This window comes from Gopherus flavomarginatus, chromosome 9, assembly GCF_025201925.1.
Source record: "Gopherus flavomarginatus isolate rGopFla2 chromosome 9, rGopFla2.mat.asm, whole genome shotgun sequence".
Classification (NCBI taxonomy): Eukaryota; Metazoa; Chordata; order Testudines; family Testudinidae; genus Gopherus; species Gopherus flavomarginatus.
The window spans coordinates 86174960-86193592 of record NC_066625.1 but is presented as its reverse complement, the minus strand read 5'-3'; the positions used below and the strand labels follow the sequence as shown (position 1 = coordinate 86193592).

The 18633-nt window shown below is 45.8% G+C and overlaps 1 protein-coding gene across 1 annotated transcript in view; it reads left to right on the top strand.

Annotated features, from left to right (window-relative positions):
* Positions 1–316: 316 nt before the first annotated feature.
* Positions 317–18633, top strand: part of IGDCC3 (immunoglobulin superfamily DCC subclass member 3) — a 187659-nt gene continuing 169342 nt past the window's right edge. Inside the window, exon 1 of the mRNA XM_050967469.1 lies at positions 317–383. Coding sequence (XP_050823426.1) covers positions 317–383 — 67 coding nt within the window. The remainder of the gene's footprint in view (positions 384–18633) is intronic.

Below are 18633 nucleotides of genomic sequence, written 5' to 3'. Positions count from 1 at the left end.
CAGCAATGTTCATGCCTGTGTGTTTGCAAAGAGCAAAGGGAGATGCTGACAGATCCCTGATAGATGTGCAAGATGGCGCAAGCCCATTCCAGCCTCTCCAGCCACCAATTGTCTTAGGCAGCGCTCGCACCATGAGGATCTAGGTTGGCTTCCACCCACCCCCACCCCCTTTTTCCATTTCGGTGCTTTACGGATTTTTTTGGGGGGAGCTTGAAGCCCGCTTTTTGGGGGGGCCGATTCTCCGCCCCCCTCCAGCTGCATTTTCCACCCCCGATCGCCGAGGAGGAGAAACACCAGCCACGCCAAAAGTGGGTCCATGGCTTCCCCCGGCTCCCCTCTGCCGGCCGGCGTGTTCGGCTTCCTGCTGCTCGCCTTCGCGGGAGGTAAGCGGGGCTCCTTCTGCAGCCCGCCCGGGGGGAGGGAGAGACCCCCACGCCCTTCCCTCTACCCCGGCTCCGGGTGCGTTGCTGAGCCCCTCTCGTGCTGGGGCATTTGCACCGGAATTTGTGCCTGATTTTCTGCCTTGCTTTAATGGAGGGCGGGGGGGGGGGGCACCCGCGCTGATCCAGCCACACACTCCCCGTCTGTGTTTTGATTCTCCTCGCTGCTTTGCTGGGAGCACATGGTTCTGTCAACAAGCTCCTTTCCAAGCAGGGAAATTTGCCAAGCAGCCGCGACTACTCCTGCTGCAAACGGCTTGTTCGCTCTCTGCACCCCCACCCCGGCTCCGGGGCCGCGCAGCACTTGCTGGCTTGGCTATTACCCCCCCTCCGGCAGTTCATTAGTATAGAGACTCGCTCTTTTCGGGGCTCCGGCCAGCAGCTCCAGTCACATCAGTTGCATCAGGTAGGCTCATCCTTGCACTGAAATACCCTTCTGACTTCATCTGGGTCTGAGTCATCCTGAAACCGGGCCAGATGTCTGTGAGCGGCATTTGGAAGCGCCGAGTAAACTTTTTTAGTGTGTGTGTGTGTGTCTCACACCCCCCCACAGAGGCATTTTATTCCATCCCCATGTTCTGCATTAGCATCACATGTTTGCAAAGTTCGACAGGATTTCCCCTATCAAGCGGGTTCTTATGGAGGTGCGGGGGAGGGGGGGCAGGGTTATGCTGGAAAACTGCAAGCTAAGCCGTTTAAAACGTTCTCTGGCCAGGTTTTTGAAGTTTAAATCTCGATTGGCTTCAGTGGGGAAGATTGTGTGTAGCTGTGTAGGTTGGAGAGCAGGGGATATACACTTAAATAATGGGGGATTCCCCTCCCCCAGAGATGTTCCTGTAGCATTTTGTGATGGCCTTTCAAATGATAAACCAAATTAATTGGAAATGTCCCAACTATTTTAGAAATGCCATTTGTTTAACTGGAAGAAAGGAAAGACTCCCCCACCCCCCATATAGATTCAGAATGGAGCCCATGGCATTTATTATCACAGATAGCTCACTCAGTAACACCAACGTTAATTCCTATGATTGCAGTGCTGTTTGCACCATTACTACTTAGAATTCCCACCTGGAAGAATATACACACACTGGAGAGTGTGTGTGTGGGAGGAGAGGAGAAATCCTAACATAAAATGAACAATCCTTGTCAGTGCAAATGATAGCTAACAGGGAAGAAGTTATAGTGAAAGTTACAAGGGAAATAAATAAACTATTTTAAACCTACAAGTGTGATGCTTTCATGTAATACTTGGCTTTAGTTCACACAAACGGCAACACAACTAGTAACACCCCCACAGGTCTAAGGCTGAACTACAAAAACATCAAAGGGATTTTCCCCTGGACCTACCACAAACCCTGCTGCTAAATTGTAACATTTTCTCCCCTACTCTGGGTGCCCTTAACATACAAAATCAAGGTAAAAACAGAGCCAAGAAAGGCAAGTGATCTTCTTTGGCAAAGGTGGGAATATTCATATGGGAAAATGATTTTCTCTCTTTCCCCCTCCCCTGTTTGGGAGGAACCTGAACAAAATACAGTACGAGTTGTTTGAGGAACAGCGTAGCCTTCTCTGAACAGGAGAATAGTGTTACACTTAATCTGAGTGTATGAAAAATGATTAGGAAATCAGGTTGCTGGGTTATTACAGTAACGAACCCGCTGCATGGTCCTTAGCAGCCAATGGTAGAAGAAGTGTGTGTAGCTATTGGAAAACATAAAAACAGTGATGAATTGAACAGTAATGAGACAGGTCTCCTTATTACAATCAGCCTGGTATGATTTCTGGATAGATAATAGTGCAATTAAGGTGATTGAATTAATACTTCTGGTGTTTTTACCTCTTTTTTTCATTGCAAGTTATTGAAAGTTTAACCTTCAAAAATCAAGCTTATTATTACTTTATTGTTTACTGACCTCTTAGATTGCATCATGTTTTTGTTTGTATTGCAGTGTGTAGTTGTTTTGGTGACTTTGTGGTGTGCTTTCTTGGTCCTTCTTAGGAACATTTAGCTGCGGTTTAAAAGATTGTTGTTTTTTCCTTCTTATTCTAGGATTTCTGCCCCCCCCCCCGATAGGCTTAACACTGTAGAAACAATGAGTGTAAGTTTCTGTGCTCTGCTGAATTTAATAAAACATTCTATATGTATGTCAATCAGTAACTCAATAGAAACCTTTTCCACTGTGATGGAGGTTGTGACTCATAGGTTCTGCATACAGGAGGTACTATGTCACGTTGGGCTTTCTTTTTCTCAGGACGCTCTCTCTTTTCGTTACATAATGCTTGAGTTCCAGCCTCGTGTTTTTCAAACTTTCCAAAATTAGTGTAGGCTGCTTCTTAAATAAACCAAGTGAAAGCTGAACCGGTTGGGGGCTCCGTTCATGGGAGCTGGGTTCAGTTTCAAGACAGTATTTCCTCTTTTTTTAATTTCCTGAAGTTCTTTGTTCTGGGTGATGGACAGCTTTTGTCTGTCACTGCTGAGCCCTGCATTCAAAGAAAGGCACAGGATATGAGATGCACCCAGGCTCTGCTTAGTAACAGCCTTGGAATTAAATGTTGTCATTTATATTTAAGTAGGCTTAACTTTTAAATTATTGAAGCTATAAGCTTTCGCTAATTCCTATTCTACATGGCTTTAGGTTTTTTTAATGTGAAAAGGGATTGCTTTCTCCTAAATTGGCATAAGACCCTGTCTTTTCTCTTAAAATACTTGCAGGGTATCTGGTATCATTTCCCTAATAAAACTCAAAGACAATATATGAAATTCAAACCTGCATTCAGTCTTTGTTTCGTTCAGGGAGTTCAGCTTGAGAATGTGTTTAAGTACGGAGAGCTGATCAGTTTTCATTTGCAATCAGAATCTCATGGTTAATAAAATGACAGCAAGGGTTGTCTAACAATAACAAAGTTACATGTAAAACCTAAGGGCTTGTCTACATCAGAAAGTTGCAGCGCTGGTGAGGGAGTTACAGCGCTGCAACTTAGGAGGTGTACACATCTGCAGGGCACCACCAGCGCTGCAACTCCCTGTTTGCAGCGCTGGCCGTACTCCCGTTTTGTCTCGGGTGTAGAGGATCCAGCGCTGGTGATCCAGCGCTGGTAATCAAGTATAGTCACTTACCAGCGCTTTTCTTGACCTCCGTGGAATAAGCAGGTATCCCAGCATACCTGAGGAAGCCTCTGGTAATCAAGCTGGTCTCCTTCCCCGGCTTGCTCTCGCGTTCCCCGAACCCCGAGCAAGCAGGTCTCCTTCCCTGAGGTTTGCTGGGTGGTTCCGGGAAGGCGAGAGCAAACCGGGGAAGGAGACCAGCTTCGCCGCGGTTTGCTCTCGCGTTCCGCGAACCACCCTGCAAACCGCAGGGAAGGAGACCTGCTTGCTCGGGTGTTCGGCGAACGCGAGAGCAAACCGGGGAAGGAGACCAGCTTCGCCGCGGTTTGCTCTCGCGTTCCCCGAACAAGCAGGTCTCCTTCCCTGCGGTTTGCACGGTGGTTCGCGGAACGCGAGAGCAAACCGCAGCGAAGCTGGTCTCCTTCCCCGGTTTGCTCTCGCGTTCGCCGAACCCCCGAGCAAGCAGGTCTCCTTCCCTGCGGTTTGCAGGGTGGTTCGCGGAACGCGAGAGCAAACCGCGGCGAAGCTGGTCTCCTTCCCCGGTTTGCTCTCGCGTTCGCCGAACCCCCGAGCAAGCAGGTCTCCTTCCCTGCGGTTTGCAGGGTGGTTCGCGGAACGCGAGAGCAAACCGCGGCGAAGCTGGTCTCCTTCCCCGGTTTGCTCTCGCCTTCCCCAAAACCCCTTGAAGCCGCCCAACAGCGCTGCAGTGTGGCCACATCTAACACCACTTGCAGCGCTGGTTGCTGTAAGTGTGGCCACTCTGCAGCGCTGGCCCTATACAGCTGTACTAATACAGCTGTAACAACCAGCGCTGCAAAATTTTAGATGTAGACATGGCCTAAGAGTGCTGAAAAGAGAGTGTAGAGTATGCCTGGATCACCGTACTGTGAAAGTATACAATGATTGTTATTGTAATAACATCATGGCAGAGATGCCCAACCCCATGGTGTCAGGGTGCCTATTATTATTTAATATTTATATTTCAACAGCCCCTAATGGCTAATGCAGATAGTGCCCCTGGTGTCAGGTGCTGTACATATAGTCAGTCCCCGACCCAAGCAGCTAGATGTGACTCAGCGTAATGGAAGTACAGATAGAAACGTTATACATCTGTCTAATCATTTCTTCCTGTTCTTTATTATGTATCATCCTGCTGTCCTCCTACTCCCCAAACTCCCTGGGAAGTCCATTGGGAGTTGAGAGCATATAAAGAATATAGATTTGGGCCCATGGTCTATATTACAATCCTGACTCCCCGCCCCCCACTCCATTTCTATGCCAGTGTGACTCCACTGACTTTACTGGTGTCATTTCCATGGCACACATGAGAGCAGAATCAGGCTCCTAGCTGTAACAGCAGAGAAGGCGTTTTTACTGAATACATACGAACAAGGAACTATCTTTCTTTTTTCCTTCACGCTGACTTTACTTTTCTGATTCCCTTCTTTGTGCCTGGAATTTCTCTCTCTCTCCCCTCTTCCTCTTGGAGCATGTTAGGAGCAGAGCACGGATCCCAGGCAGCACCAGCCCCTTCTCCGCTATGCTCTGCAGATACTTTAGAAGCAGTTCCATTTAGTGTGTGCTCCTTTATTCCCCCCTACCCCCATGTGTTCGCTTCCCCACTGCCTAAAAGTTACTCCTTTGTCTGACGTGTTGAGATCAAGAGAGCCTGGCTTTATCACCATGGTGCAGCACTAACATTCAAAGGCTGGCTTCTACTCCCATTGAAGTCAATGGGAGCTTTCTTATTGATTTCAGCAGGAGCAGGATCGGGCCCGAAACGTGTGGTTTCTGTGTGAGGAGCAGCGTGTAGGTATAGCTCCATGCTGAGCTTCTGGCTTTTTCCTGTTGAAAGCAGAGAGCTAATTCTGCATTGATTAGAGAGCATGCCATGCATTTCATTTTGCAGATTGTAACAGCCTCAGAACATGAGCGGCTTTGTGGTGTTTTGACCCATAATATCACCTTTTTATTTGATCTAACCAGACAAGCCAGGCAAACCTTTTGCAGATTAAGAATTTTAATTTAAATTCTCCTAAATCCAAATGTGGTGGGAGGGGAAATAGTCAAATCAAAATTACTTTGGAATCACCAACTTATTTGAACTTTACTGGAGCTTGTCGTTTTACAGAGTTTGGAAACTAATAAATTACAGAGCAGAACTCATGAAAACCTACCCAGTCACTTTATCCAAACGAATATGCAACATTTCGGTTTTTCAAGAAAATAAAAATAATTGTTGACACATGTTCGGGAGTCACTGGCAAGCGTATAAAACCAATGTTCAAGGGGGCAGACATGTCAATAATTGCACTTTAAACGAAGAGCGAGGGAAGCAGGCTGACGTATTGGGAAAAGCGCATAGCTGCTAATCTGGTGTTGCTATTATATCAGATGTCACTGTCCCACCGCAGCGTGCACTTGAGTGGAGCCTGGACACTTAACAGGCCAAACCTGCTGCTGCTTTGGTAATTTAAAACCGGAGTTTCATAGCAGAGAAAAGGATTCGTTTAATTTTTGCTCATTGTTTTGATGAAGCTAATCGTAAAACAAAAGCTGGGTTTTTTTTCTTTCTTTGGCAGAAGCTGGGATTGGATGACAGGGGATGGACCACTGGATAATTGCCCTGTTCTGCTCTTTTCCTCTGGGGCATCTGTCACTGGCTGCTGTTGGAAGACTGGATACTGGGTTAGATGGGCCATGGGTCTGACCCGGTATGGCAGCTCTTTTGTAAACCAGTGCTTTTCCGAAGGTATCTTTGCAGCTCAAACCCACACAATGAGTATGAAGAGGGAGAGTGCTGATATTTCATTTGAAAGCAACTCTGATGAGTGGCCCACTCAACTGATGCCCCCTGGAGGTGGAGCCAGTACTGATCAGCAAGCCCTTGGTACTTCTTATATCTCCATCACGTTTGCCTCTGTTCATTTTCAGTAAGATGTGGAATGAAAAGTGATAAGGCAAAGGGAATCTAAGGGGATAGAAAGAGCTAGTGTGGTTGGTATCTTCTTTAAATCCCCTGGGAATTAACAAAACACCCCAAAGATTAGATTAAGGATACACTGGGGAATTTTTCCCCCAAAGAAACCTGCTATGTCTGTCATATGGTCATCTTCCAATCCAGGACTGTGTAGCCCACGGCTTGGGGAGACTCTGAGTGGGGGCTGTAGACCTGTGATGCTAGAGAGAGAACTGCAGGGTCTCTATGTGTCCAGCAGTCTCAAGACAGAATCCCCTTTACCGCCCAGCCCCCTTTCTTCTCACCTACCTGAGGTGCGTGGCATTGCTGCCATCAGTTTGGAGGGAGAGCTCTCGAGGACAGTTTCCCTGCCATCATTCTACTTGTGAAGCACCAGGCACCCTGGGGTGCCAGATAGGGATGGTGTGGCCAGTTTTCCCTTGGAAGGCTTGCAGGGTCCACATTGTGGAGGATCCATTTCCTTCTGGATCCCAGCGCTATCGCTGGGCATTGGTTAGCTCAGATACCTACAGGTGGCAGTTCTGCCCCACGGACAGGAGGACTTGACCCAGTGCCCCTGGAAGTCAGTGCGGAAGGTTCCCATTCACCTTCTGAAAGGTCAGTGGGACCCAGACACAGGGTTACAATGAGTGTCATGTTTGGGGGCAGGAAAGAGTTCCTGAGGCTGACATGTCACGTGGGGTATCGACATAGTCGTATTTGGAGAGTGAGGAGCAATTGCACTTTGCTCCCCAAGGGACAGAGAGGAGGACCAAAGTGTGGTTGCAGGAGAGAAAGAATGAAAAAGAGAGAATATGCCTGATGTTAAAAAAATGAGGGAGAAGGACAAATTAGAGAAGAAAATGGTCTTGAAGGAAGAGTGGGGACCAGGGACAGAAGTTAAAAAAAACAAAATATAATAAAAAGAACAGAACCGATGCTCTGTGAGACATTTTGGATTGTTCGGTGCCGTGATGGTGGTTGTTTCTAGCTATAATGAAGAGAGATAGGGAAATATCCCTTTAAATAGTTTGTGGCCTTCTAATGGCACTCCCTGTGCTCAGTGGTTTAGAAGCAGCCAGAGCATCAGTGTGCATGTAGCTCGGCCTGGCATGTTTGAGCGTATTTAGTACAGGTGGTTGTCTGGGACCCTGCTGTGCCTGGTGGCTTCTTCATATAACTTGTTGTATGAAGAGCAAAAGGTACAACCATTGGTCACAAGGCTGGGGTCACCACAGTGTCTGTGCTTTCTGATGCAGCTGTATGAAACAGAGCATGTTCCCGCCTTTGGAAGAGGATGGGTGATAATCCCTACCCTGCCCACTCTGCTTTGGAAGCTACAAGTAACCCATGTTTTCCGAGAGGTTGATTGACATGGGCATGTTGACAAGGACATTGGGTGTTTTTGCCCTGCTTTGATGCACATAATGTGAATCAGCTGTTGGGTATCCGATGTGGTTGACTTCCCGTAGCTGCAGTGGGATCTTGAGGATCTGTGTCTGAAATACTTACACAAAAGTTATATAGGTCAAAGTTTGAGGGCAAGATCCTTGCATGTGGCCAAACTGTACAGAGTATGAGTCAGGGTGTGTATATGCTCCCTTAATCCTGCTGCTGCTGCTCTGTGCCTGGCTCTTCCTCGTGCACTGTTAGAGCAGAACAAAGGCTGCTCTAACTTGCTCCAGGCCGCAATAACGTGAAATGATTTGCTCAAGGTCACATGGTAAGTTAGGGGACCCACTAACTTACCATATGACCTTAAGCAAATCATTTCATCTCTCCGTGCCTCTGTCTTGTCTATTATAGTTCTTTGTGGCAGGGACTGTATCTTACTATGTGTGTGTGTACAGCACCCAGCCCAATGGAGATGTGGTCTCGTTTGAAGTCTCTAAGCTCGTCTGTAATCTAAATAATAATAATGCATCCTATACTCCAGGGTGACTGCCTACTCTATGAACACCTTATTGTTGACTAATTCCACTCAATAGATCAATCTGGAAGAGGTCTTCTCCCTTTCCAGGTATTCCCAAATAGACTGGGAATTGAATTCGGGCCTCCTGAGTCTGAGATTGGTGCCTAACCCTGGAACCCTGGACCATCCTTCCAGCTGAGAGCCCCGCTGGCTACGGCTTTGTTTAAAGATGGTCACAGCCAACATGTTTTGGGTCTCACTCCGGAGCGGGTCGTAGAGTTTTGAATTTTTCTCACCTGATTTCCTTGTTGTCACTGTATTTAGAGTTTGAGCCCCTGGGAATTGTCCACTCTAGTTTATAACATTGGGGGCCATTCTGCTGAATGGGAAACTGATTCTTGACTTCATACTTGCCCCTTACTTAGGCAAAATGTTCATCAGCATCGGTGGGTGCGGCTGATGAGAGAAGGGGCAATTGTACTGGGGCCCTAAAGCATCTGCAACGGAGGTGAAATGGGAGCCAGTCAGCAAACTTGATGTAGTGGGTCTTTTTTTTTTTTTAAAGCAAAGCTTTTAATAAAAAAAGAAAGAAAGAAGTAAAAGATTTATGTCTGCAGTTTAGATGGTAAACAGTACAGGGTCTTTCAACTTATAGACAATAGAAAGAAACTTTCTCCAGCAGAAACACAATTTAAGCTACTTCCAGCAAGTACACATATGCAAATGAAAAAGAAAACAAATTAAAAGCCTATGGCCGCCTTTTCTACTTACAATTCTGAACAGATAAGAGACTGTAGAAGGGAGATTGGCAGAAACCTGGTTACACCGCTAGCCCCCTCTAGGACTCAGAGAGAACAAAGCCAAACCCAAAACCCACAAACAAAGGCTTCCCTCCACGAGATTTGAAAGTATCTTGTCATCTGATTGGTCCTCTGGTCAGGTGTTTGCAGGTCACTGTTTGTTAACCCTTTATAGGTGAAAGAGACATTAACCCTTAGCTATCTGTTTATGACAGTGGGCCCAAACATCCTCTCTATGGCTGCAGTCCCTGGGTGAAGAGGCCTGGGCTGGGCCCTAGGTCCGATGTCCCAGAGGTGCTGCGTTATCCTTGGCAAAGTCCTCGTGCTCTCCCACGAATGATGGATATGTTTTATGTGCACCGATTGGAAAATCACTTTATATAACCTCCCATCCCAATGGAAAGGGGATAAAAAAATTCAATGCTGGTAAACTTTACTAGGGACCCTTATAGTCTGTTCTCTTCTTTAAATGTAAATTTTCTGAATGCCCTAAAGAGCCAGTTTGCACTATACTACAGAGTAGGGCTTTACTGGTCAGTGACTTGGTCATCTTCAGGCAGATTTAAAGGGACACTGTCCAGATTTTTAGGTTCCCAATTTCATCAGCCTTGAAACAGTTGTAATCTGCTGGAGAACCTCCATCAGGTCCTAACTCTCTAATAGGGACATAAGAATTGCCATACTGGGTCAGACCAATAGTCCATGGTGGTCAATGCCAGGTGCTTGTGATGTAATAAACAGAACAGGGCAATTTATTGAGTGATCCATCCCCTGTTGTCTGTCCCAGCATCTGGCAGGCAGAGGCTCAGGGACACCAAGAGCATGGGGTTGCATCCTTGACCATCTTGGCTAATAGCCACTGATGGAACTATCCGCCATGAACGTATCTAATTCTTTTTTGAACCCAGTTATAGTTTTGGCTGTCACAATATCGCTTGGCACTGAGCACCATAGGTTGACTGTGTATTTCTTTTTGTTTATTTTAAACCTTCTGCCTATTAAATTCATTGGGTGACCCCCCTGGTTCTTGTGTTATGTGAAGGAATAAATAACACTTCTCCACTCAGTTTCTCCACATCAGTCATGATTTTATAGACCTCTGTCATGTCCTCCCCAATCATCTTTTTTCCAAGATGAGCAATCCCAGTCTTTTTACTCTCTCCTCATATGGAAGCGGTTCCGTCCCCCTTATCGGTTTTGTTGCCCTTCTCTGCACCTTGTCTAATTTTAATACAGTTTTTTTGAGATGGGGTGACCAGAACTGCACGCCGTATTCAAGGTTTGGGCCTACCATGGCTTTATATAGTGGCACTATGATATTTTCTGTCTTATTAGCTATCCCTTCTTAATGGTTCCTAACATTCTGTTCATGCTCTTGACTGCCGCTGCACAGTGAGTGGATGTTTTCAGAGATTTACTACAGTGGCCCCAAGATCTCTTTCTTAGAGTGGTACCAGCTAATTTTGTCTCATCATTTTGTATGTATAGTTGGGATTACATTTTCCAATGTTCATTACTTTGCATTTATCAACATTGAATTTCATCTGCCATTTTGTTGCCCAGTCACCGAGTTTTGTGAGATCCCCTTGTAACTCTTTGCAGTCTGCTTTGGACTTAACTATCTTGAGTAATTTTGTATCATCTGCAAACTTTGCAACGTCATTGTTTACACCTTTCTCCAGATTGTTTATGAATATGTTGAACAGAACTGGTCCCAGTACAGACCCTTGGGGGACTCTGCTATTTACCACTTTCCACTGTGAAAACTAACCATTTATTCCTGCCCTGTCTTTTAACCGGTTACTATTCGATGAGAGAACCTACCGTCTTATCCCATGACTTCTTAGTTTGCTTAAAACTTTGGTGAGGGACCTTCTCAAAGGCTTTCTGGAAATCCATGTGCACTGTATCCATTGGGTCATCCTTGTCGACATGTTCCTTTAACTCCCCCATTTTATTAATTGTTTTATGTTCGTCTCCCCATGTTACTGAGAAATATAGAAAGCAAAATAGTAGCCATTTTTTGTAGGACCTGACCAAAGAACAGTTGGTTTGTGCTCATCTTTCTGCTGGCTCTGCAGTTGACTATTAAAGGCTCTGATCCTGCTGCCAAATGTCCATAGGCATTTACCTTTACTAACCATGATAGATCTGTGGGTAAGGCACCTTGGGCCGAACTTCTCATTGCGTTCCTCCAGGTTTATGCCCATGAGGCCCCATTGACAGTGGAATAATGCAGAGGACAGTCAGGCCCCTTGTATTCAGTAGGATACATGAGGCTGGATTCGGTAGTTGAACAAGGTCACGTTGTGCCACTGACACAGTGCAAGGTGAATTTAAACCGTCCAGAGAATTGGACAGGAAAATTCTCCCTGTGAAGGGGCATCTCCATTAGCCTAAAGCTGGCAAAGACTACATAGCCATGTCATATGCCAGCTGCTGCTCCTCCTACAGCATATGGGGACAAAGGGCTGGGTGAGGACAGGACGGGGCATGGTGGAACTGAACCAGACTGGGACCCATTTTAATTCCTGGCCCTGCCACTGACTTCCTGTGTGACTTTAGTAAGTCATTTAATTTCTCAGTGCCTCGTTCCTTCATGTGTGAATTGGAAATAATCATAATACTAGCTTTGTCTGCTTAAACTGTAGACTCTTTGGGGCAGGGATGGTCTCTTTTCCCCTGTGTTCGTACAGCGCCTAACACAATGGGGCCCTGATCCAAGTTGGGGCCTCTACAAGTTACACTATTACAGATAATAACAATAATTATTCTTGTAAAAGAAGACGTTTTAATTTCACCTTTTTTGAAAGTACAGGAGGGGAAAAACGGTTCCCAAATGGAAAAGGGAAAAATCAGGGATAGAAAAATTTCTTTTCAAGCTTCTAAAGGGAATCACAATGAATGTTGAGTTTAAAAAAATATTGCAATTATATAAAAAAATACTTAGAAGTGTCTTTTAAGCTTTTAATTCATTCAGAGTTCTTTCTCTTTCAGCACTAGGTAAATCTCATGGTTTCTCTGTGTGCTTTTCTGTGTGATAAATATGAGGAGATAGTTTGCGTTAAGTAATCATATACATTGTCACATATATTGTTCGGAAAGATGTTAAATATTTCTCAAAGGGCACTTGTAGGATGAGGCCTCCAGTCATTTTCTCTTTTCTTTTGTGTCAGTGCTAATAATACTCACCCTCCCTCCCTTTAATAGAAGCCACAGCAATTTTCTCTCACAAATTCCAAAGCATAGTCCGCTGGAGTTAAGAGAAGCATTTGGTTAATTGGCTGCACAATGCCCGGTTACTCTGTGTAATAAGTCAAGCTGGCTGCTGAGTAGAGTTTTAGAACAGTTTGCATCTTTTCAGGCAGCAAATATAACACACACTGACTCAGAGAGTCTATTTTCATAAATCCCTCTTTCCAGGGACTTTGCATGGGATGATGTTAGGTTTGATATACAGCCAAGATGTGGACAGGCATATCAGGGAATTAGACTTTTCTAATGAATGCATATGGCCTGAATAATTACCCTTCACCCCAATTAATTACAAAGTTGAATGGTTTACATTTGACTAGAAATGGAGTTTATTTCCACTTTGCACTAGATTGGTGGCTTCCTGATAAATTTACTCTGCTATTTATGAGACAAGAGTTTACATTTGTTTGGTCCTTATCCATCTAATCTATCTATCTAATCTATCCATCCTCTCCTACATCCAGGTTGACCTCTAAAGTAAACATTCCTTTGTCTAAAAGGAGGCTGCTTTGTCCCACAGGGGGAATTCTTGTGCTAACGTCATCATTGCTTTTACTGTAATCTTGACTGTCATGGAGAAAGCCTGGGCTCAGAGTTTGGAATCTGCCTTTTAAGATCCAGAATCTGATAAGGAAAATCTTTGCTTCATGGGAGTAATCCCTTCCACGTCCTAGAGGACTTGAATTTCCCAATATGTGTAAAGTCAAATGGACTTGGAAAATCTCCCCCGTGGTTCAAAGGTGTGGTGCCCAACTCCCTTTGAAAATCAATTCTCATTGGAGCCTTTGCAAAATCTTACCCAAAGAGAGCCATCCTGGGCCAAAAGTACTTTAGATCAGGCAGTTCCTAAGCCTGATAGTGCCACCCTTTCCCATGTTGAGTAACGATGGGACAGCTTGGAGAGTGAAGTAACACAGAGTATGGGTGAATATGGGAAGCACAACCTGGCCCCGAGTGAGCAGAGGAAGTGATATAGGATCTCAGGCTTTCCGGGTTAATTCAGTCCTTACTGAGGCAAAACTGCCAAAGATGAATGCCCTGTCCTATACCCCTTTCTCACATGGAGAATCCCATTGATTTCATGAAGAAGGATGAGCAGAACTGGGCCTCGTTCAATGGGAGTTTTGTCTGGGTAAAACCTGTGGCCAGATTCTGCCACATTTGATTTGTGCTCAGTAGTTCCTTGCTCCATGGATGCTCAGCGCCTTACTTCCTATGTGGTGCTTTTGGCCGGTGCACTGAGTGTCCCCTCAGGGACAAATGGGGTGGAGACGCCCTCCTCCTGACACTCCTGAATGTGCGCATACAGGAAACTGGCTGTATGTCTTAGGTACTTATATGGCCCCATTACTTTAGTTTTTGAGCACCCCCTAAACATCTTAATGTATTTATCACCTCTTGGAGGTAGGGCAGTACTGTTATCCCCATTTCACAGAGGAGAACTGAGGCCTTGAGAGACCGAGGCCCCGATTTTTAAAGGTATTTAGGTGCCTAAAAACACACACAGGCGCCCAGTGGGATTTTCCGATGTATCTAAAGACTTAAGAGCTTCTGAATATTTCACTAGTTAGGCACTTTACCTCAATACCTGGCCCTAAGTGACTAGCCCAGGGCTACGGTGGAAATCTGTGGCAGAGCAGGGAATTAACCCTAAATTTCCTAAGTCCTTAGGCCAGTGCTCTAACCACAACACCATCCTTCCTTTAAGCAGAGGGGTGTGTTCCTGCTACTCTACATGTCCACAGAATAAGCGGGTGGGGAGTGGGCAGAGCCAGCCCCCAGGTGCCAGCAAGCATAGGAAAGCCAGGAGAGGGCTGGGGAGGTGTAATTTGTTGCTGGTCTAGGCTAGGAGGAAGCTAGCCCTCTGGAGGAAGAGGGAATGGGGGTAGGATTCCGGTCCCAAAGAGGGGTCTGTGAGTTGCAATGCATCTAGGGTGGAGCAGTCCCCTAAAAGGCACAATCCAGCTCCTCACTTAATAAAAAACACACCGAGGTTCAGCGATCGTGGAGTAACTTTCAAGCCTTCCACGAACCAGCACCGACTTGAGAGCAACAGATTTTTTAAATGATGGGCTACAGTCCTTTTCCTGTTGAAGCTGTGCACGTTCAGGATCAAGGCAGAATGTTTACCGAGGTAAACATGATTATCTCCAATCACAGCCCCTAATGATGGTTATTATAATGACAGCGATTGTGGGGAAAGGGTGTGTAATTACGTTGATTCTTTTCTTTATTGTATATATAATAATAAGCAATTTCGTGCAACAGACAAGAGGGAAGATGGGGCATTTATTTCATTAGGCTCTTCAGTGATTGGTTGTTGGGCCAAATCCTGGAGTCTTTATTCCGTCTTTACTCAGGCAAAATTCCCACTCAACTCAGGGGGAGTTGAATGAGTAAGAAACCCTTATTACAGAAGGCTCCAGAGGCTTCAGCAGAGAATGGGGCCCTGTTGTGTTAGGTGCTATTTAGAATCTGGCCCATGCTTCAGAAAAATGCTGAGCATTTGGCTAATTCCTTTATTTGGGGGGAAATGTAATTGACTGATTGTGCTGTCTGCATGCTGGGCCGAGAGCCGCAGGGCTGTCTCTTAAAAAGGAGTTGGAGGGTCCAGTAGATCACCGAGGTGCATGAGGCTATCCTGACGTTCTAAGACACACAATAAAGGGTTCGTAACCTGGTGGGAGAGCATGTTTATTTTAGGGGTCTGCTGCTGAATGGAGTCTGTCCATTTCATGTGTACATGCCTGCCTCTCCAGCAGTACCTTTGACATGCTGTGCATTACCCTGCCTCCTTTGCTTGCTCTGTCTCGGTGCCTCCTCTCAGGTTACACCCAGTATCTATCCCCAGTAATCCAAGTTAAGTTGCTGTATATAAGGAATTGATAGGAACTAAAGAAAAAAAAAAAAAAGAGGAAAAGTCCCCTGGCTCACAAAGCAGAAGAGAAGGTAATTTTGTTTAAAAATAACCTTGTATCGCTTTCCCTTATTTATTTTTAGCTAGCAGGTAAGGTGAGCCTAAAGAGCCCCTCAACACATTTGATGTCACCTGTGTATATAGCACCTAGGATCTGGTTCTTGGATGAGGTCCTGTAGGCCCTGCTGTCATATAAATGATAAGTTCTGGCTCGGGGTCACCAGGGAAACTTCTCTATGAAGGTCCCAGTTCTGCAAACCTGTGTGTGGGTAGCCCTTACTCAAGTAATTCATCCCACTGGAGCCAGTGGGAGAGAGGCAGAGCTGCTTAGATAAGAGCCTGGGCCAAACCCGAAAAGCCCAGTGGATCAGAATGGATTCCGTAGCACTGGTAGACTCCACCTGGTGGAACTCTGTCTGGACACAGATGCATATATTAGGATTTCGTTAACTTCGCTAACCCATCCCAAGGCAGAATTTTAAGTTATGACACCAATAGCGCTTTGGGACAAGGGACTGGTTGATCTCTCAACCCCATCGGCAGTTTTAGAATCATCTGATGCCATAGTGTGAGACTTCCTTCTGACCCAGTGAACGATCCCTATTCTAACAGTTTTCTTCGGTATAGCTGACATATTCCTTCCTGGAGTGTTCAAAGTTGGTTTCGGCTCCTGGTGTGTGTTTGTGAAGTATGGTAGGCATGAGTGGAGGGACTTGTTTATGGGTTTGTTGGCAGCACGTACACTGGATTGATATTTGTTGCTTATGGTTCTATAGCAGGGATCTCAAACTCAAATCACCAGGAGGGCCACGTGAGGACTAGTACATTGGCCCGAGGGCCGCATCACTGACACCTTACATATAAAGGTACAAAAGCCCTGGCCCTGCCCCCACTCCACCCGTTCCATGAGGCCCTGCCTTTTCCTGCCCCCATTCCAACCCCTACCCAAAGTCCCCACCCCAACTCCGCCCCCTCCCTGCCCCTATTCCAACCCCTTCCCCAAATCCCCTCCCCTGCCCCGCCTCTTCTCTGTCTCCTCCCCTGGGCGCATGGCTCTCCACTCCTCCCCCCTCTCTCCTGGAAAGAGCCAAGTGCCGCCAAACAGCTGTTTGGCAGTGGGAAGCACCTGGAGGTAGGCAGAGGAGCGGGGATGCGGCGCGCTGGGGAGAAGCGGGGGTGGCAGGTGAGGGGAGCTTGGTGGCCGCAGGAAATAACCCCGCGGACTGCATGTTTGAGACCCCTGTTCTATAGTAATAGTTAGAGAAGGAGATGACGTATGGTACCTGGAAAGTTACCAAGATAGTTGCCCAGATTACAACTATGATATCTATGAGAATGGCAGTAGGATCTTGTCCACATCCAAGGAATTTGCAGCAGTGTAACTACATCAGTGAAGTCCCTGCAGACTAAACACCCTCCCCCCTACAAGTGGACTTTCCAGGGCAGGGCTGAGACATATTGGCAGGGTAACAAGAAAGGAACTTTAACCGCTACGGCCCTACTGCCTTCTTCTCCTCCTCCCTGCAAATCAGTGGGAGAGTTTTGCTGTTGATTTCAGTGGATGCGGGATTGAGCCCGTTGTGTGCTTTGCTGACTCTACCTGTTGAGGATGTTGCTGATTAACTGACGGTTACATCCATTAATTTAAACTGGAAACCTTTCATGTGCTCCTAGGATATAAAAAGGTGAAGAGATACTGATACGTACTATGCAGAAAGGCATCAACATTGCTGTTTTGCTCAGTTACACTAGTTTTTCCAGAGAGGGCCATTTAAAATCCATGGCAAGCCCCCCGTTGACATCAGAGGGAATAAGATGAGACTCGAGGTGTATAGAAAGTAAATTCGGTGCTGTGGTTTCTGGAATATGTAGCAGAGAACTTTTCCACAGAGTATCAGCAAGATATGACACTCATACCTGTTCTGCAGATTGGTGAATTCCAGTGATATTGCACACGCAGTCTGCAGCAAGTAGCATTTTTTTTCCAGAGAAGTGTAGAAATTGCAGATGGAAGAGGCATGTTTGAAGATCTGGTCCCTTCCTGGAACTGCAGGATTGTGTTCAACTGCATATCAGTTTGATTTAGTTGGGGTACGTGCTGCTTTGAGCTGGGGGTTGGACTAGATGACCTCTTGAGGTCTCTTCCAAACCTAATCTTCTATGATTCTCTGATCTCCTCATGTTTGAAAGCAGCATCTGATGAATGCCCCACATGATGAGGCTTCCACCACAACCCTTGGGAGACTTGTAAAACACAATTGTTGAGAAGACTTTCCTGATACTCAGCTTAAATTTTCCTTTTCTCAGTGTCCTGACAGTACCTCTAGTAGATCCTTCCTCTTAACCACCCTAATAAATTCTCCATCCATGGTGTTTACATGCTTCTAATATTTATGTTAGGGCAGCTGTTGTTTGATCCCCTTTTACCTTTCAGGTCTGCATGTAAACACTTATTCTGCACTATTCTTAAAAATGCTGGCCTATTTTCACCTTTCCTTCAAGTCTGTAATCACGACTGCATTGCAAATTATAGCCTAAAAAGGTATGCTGGACTAAATGAAGCATAAAATACAAAGGACATAGTGTTTAGACATTCTGTTGGGAAAAGGAGAAAATTAATATGTATCTTTGTGGTGTGAAGTGTGGGGTTGCTTAGTGTTAGAAATTCTGTGTTAACCGATGTTCTAAAGACGTCAGTTAGTGTAATGGGCTTGCAGGAGATGTTTTGTGTTTCTGCTCCATAAGTTTGTGAGTTAATGTTACTGTGCCTAATTTACTGTTCATTAAGAGTGTAATCATGGCATCACGTGACTGCTACAGCATAAGATACACTAGGCGGTAAAAGTAAACAGCTGCCCAACTCTGCCAAGTAAGGGGCTTCCCTCAGAAGGCACCACTGGCTTCCTGGAAACAATAAATTGCAAGGAACTTGCAACTTGAAGGTCGTGACCCCCGAGGGGTGTCGTGATAAGTCAGGGGGCCGTGGCCACCATCCCTTTCTGTATGCTTAGAGGAGCAGCTGAAGCTTTTTTTTCTGTTGTCACCTAGGGTCATGGGGTGGAGAATGGCTGTTCTAAAGTAACAGGCTCCCATTGTTTGAGCGAATCCTCCTTTTACAGACATTGCCCCAGCAGTCAGGGCTCAGCTAATAGTCTTGAAATGGGTACAATATGGCTGAGATTTCCTAAGACACCTCAAGGATTTGGATGCCCAGTTCCCATTCATTTCAATCCCTTAGGGCATC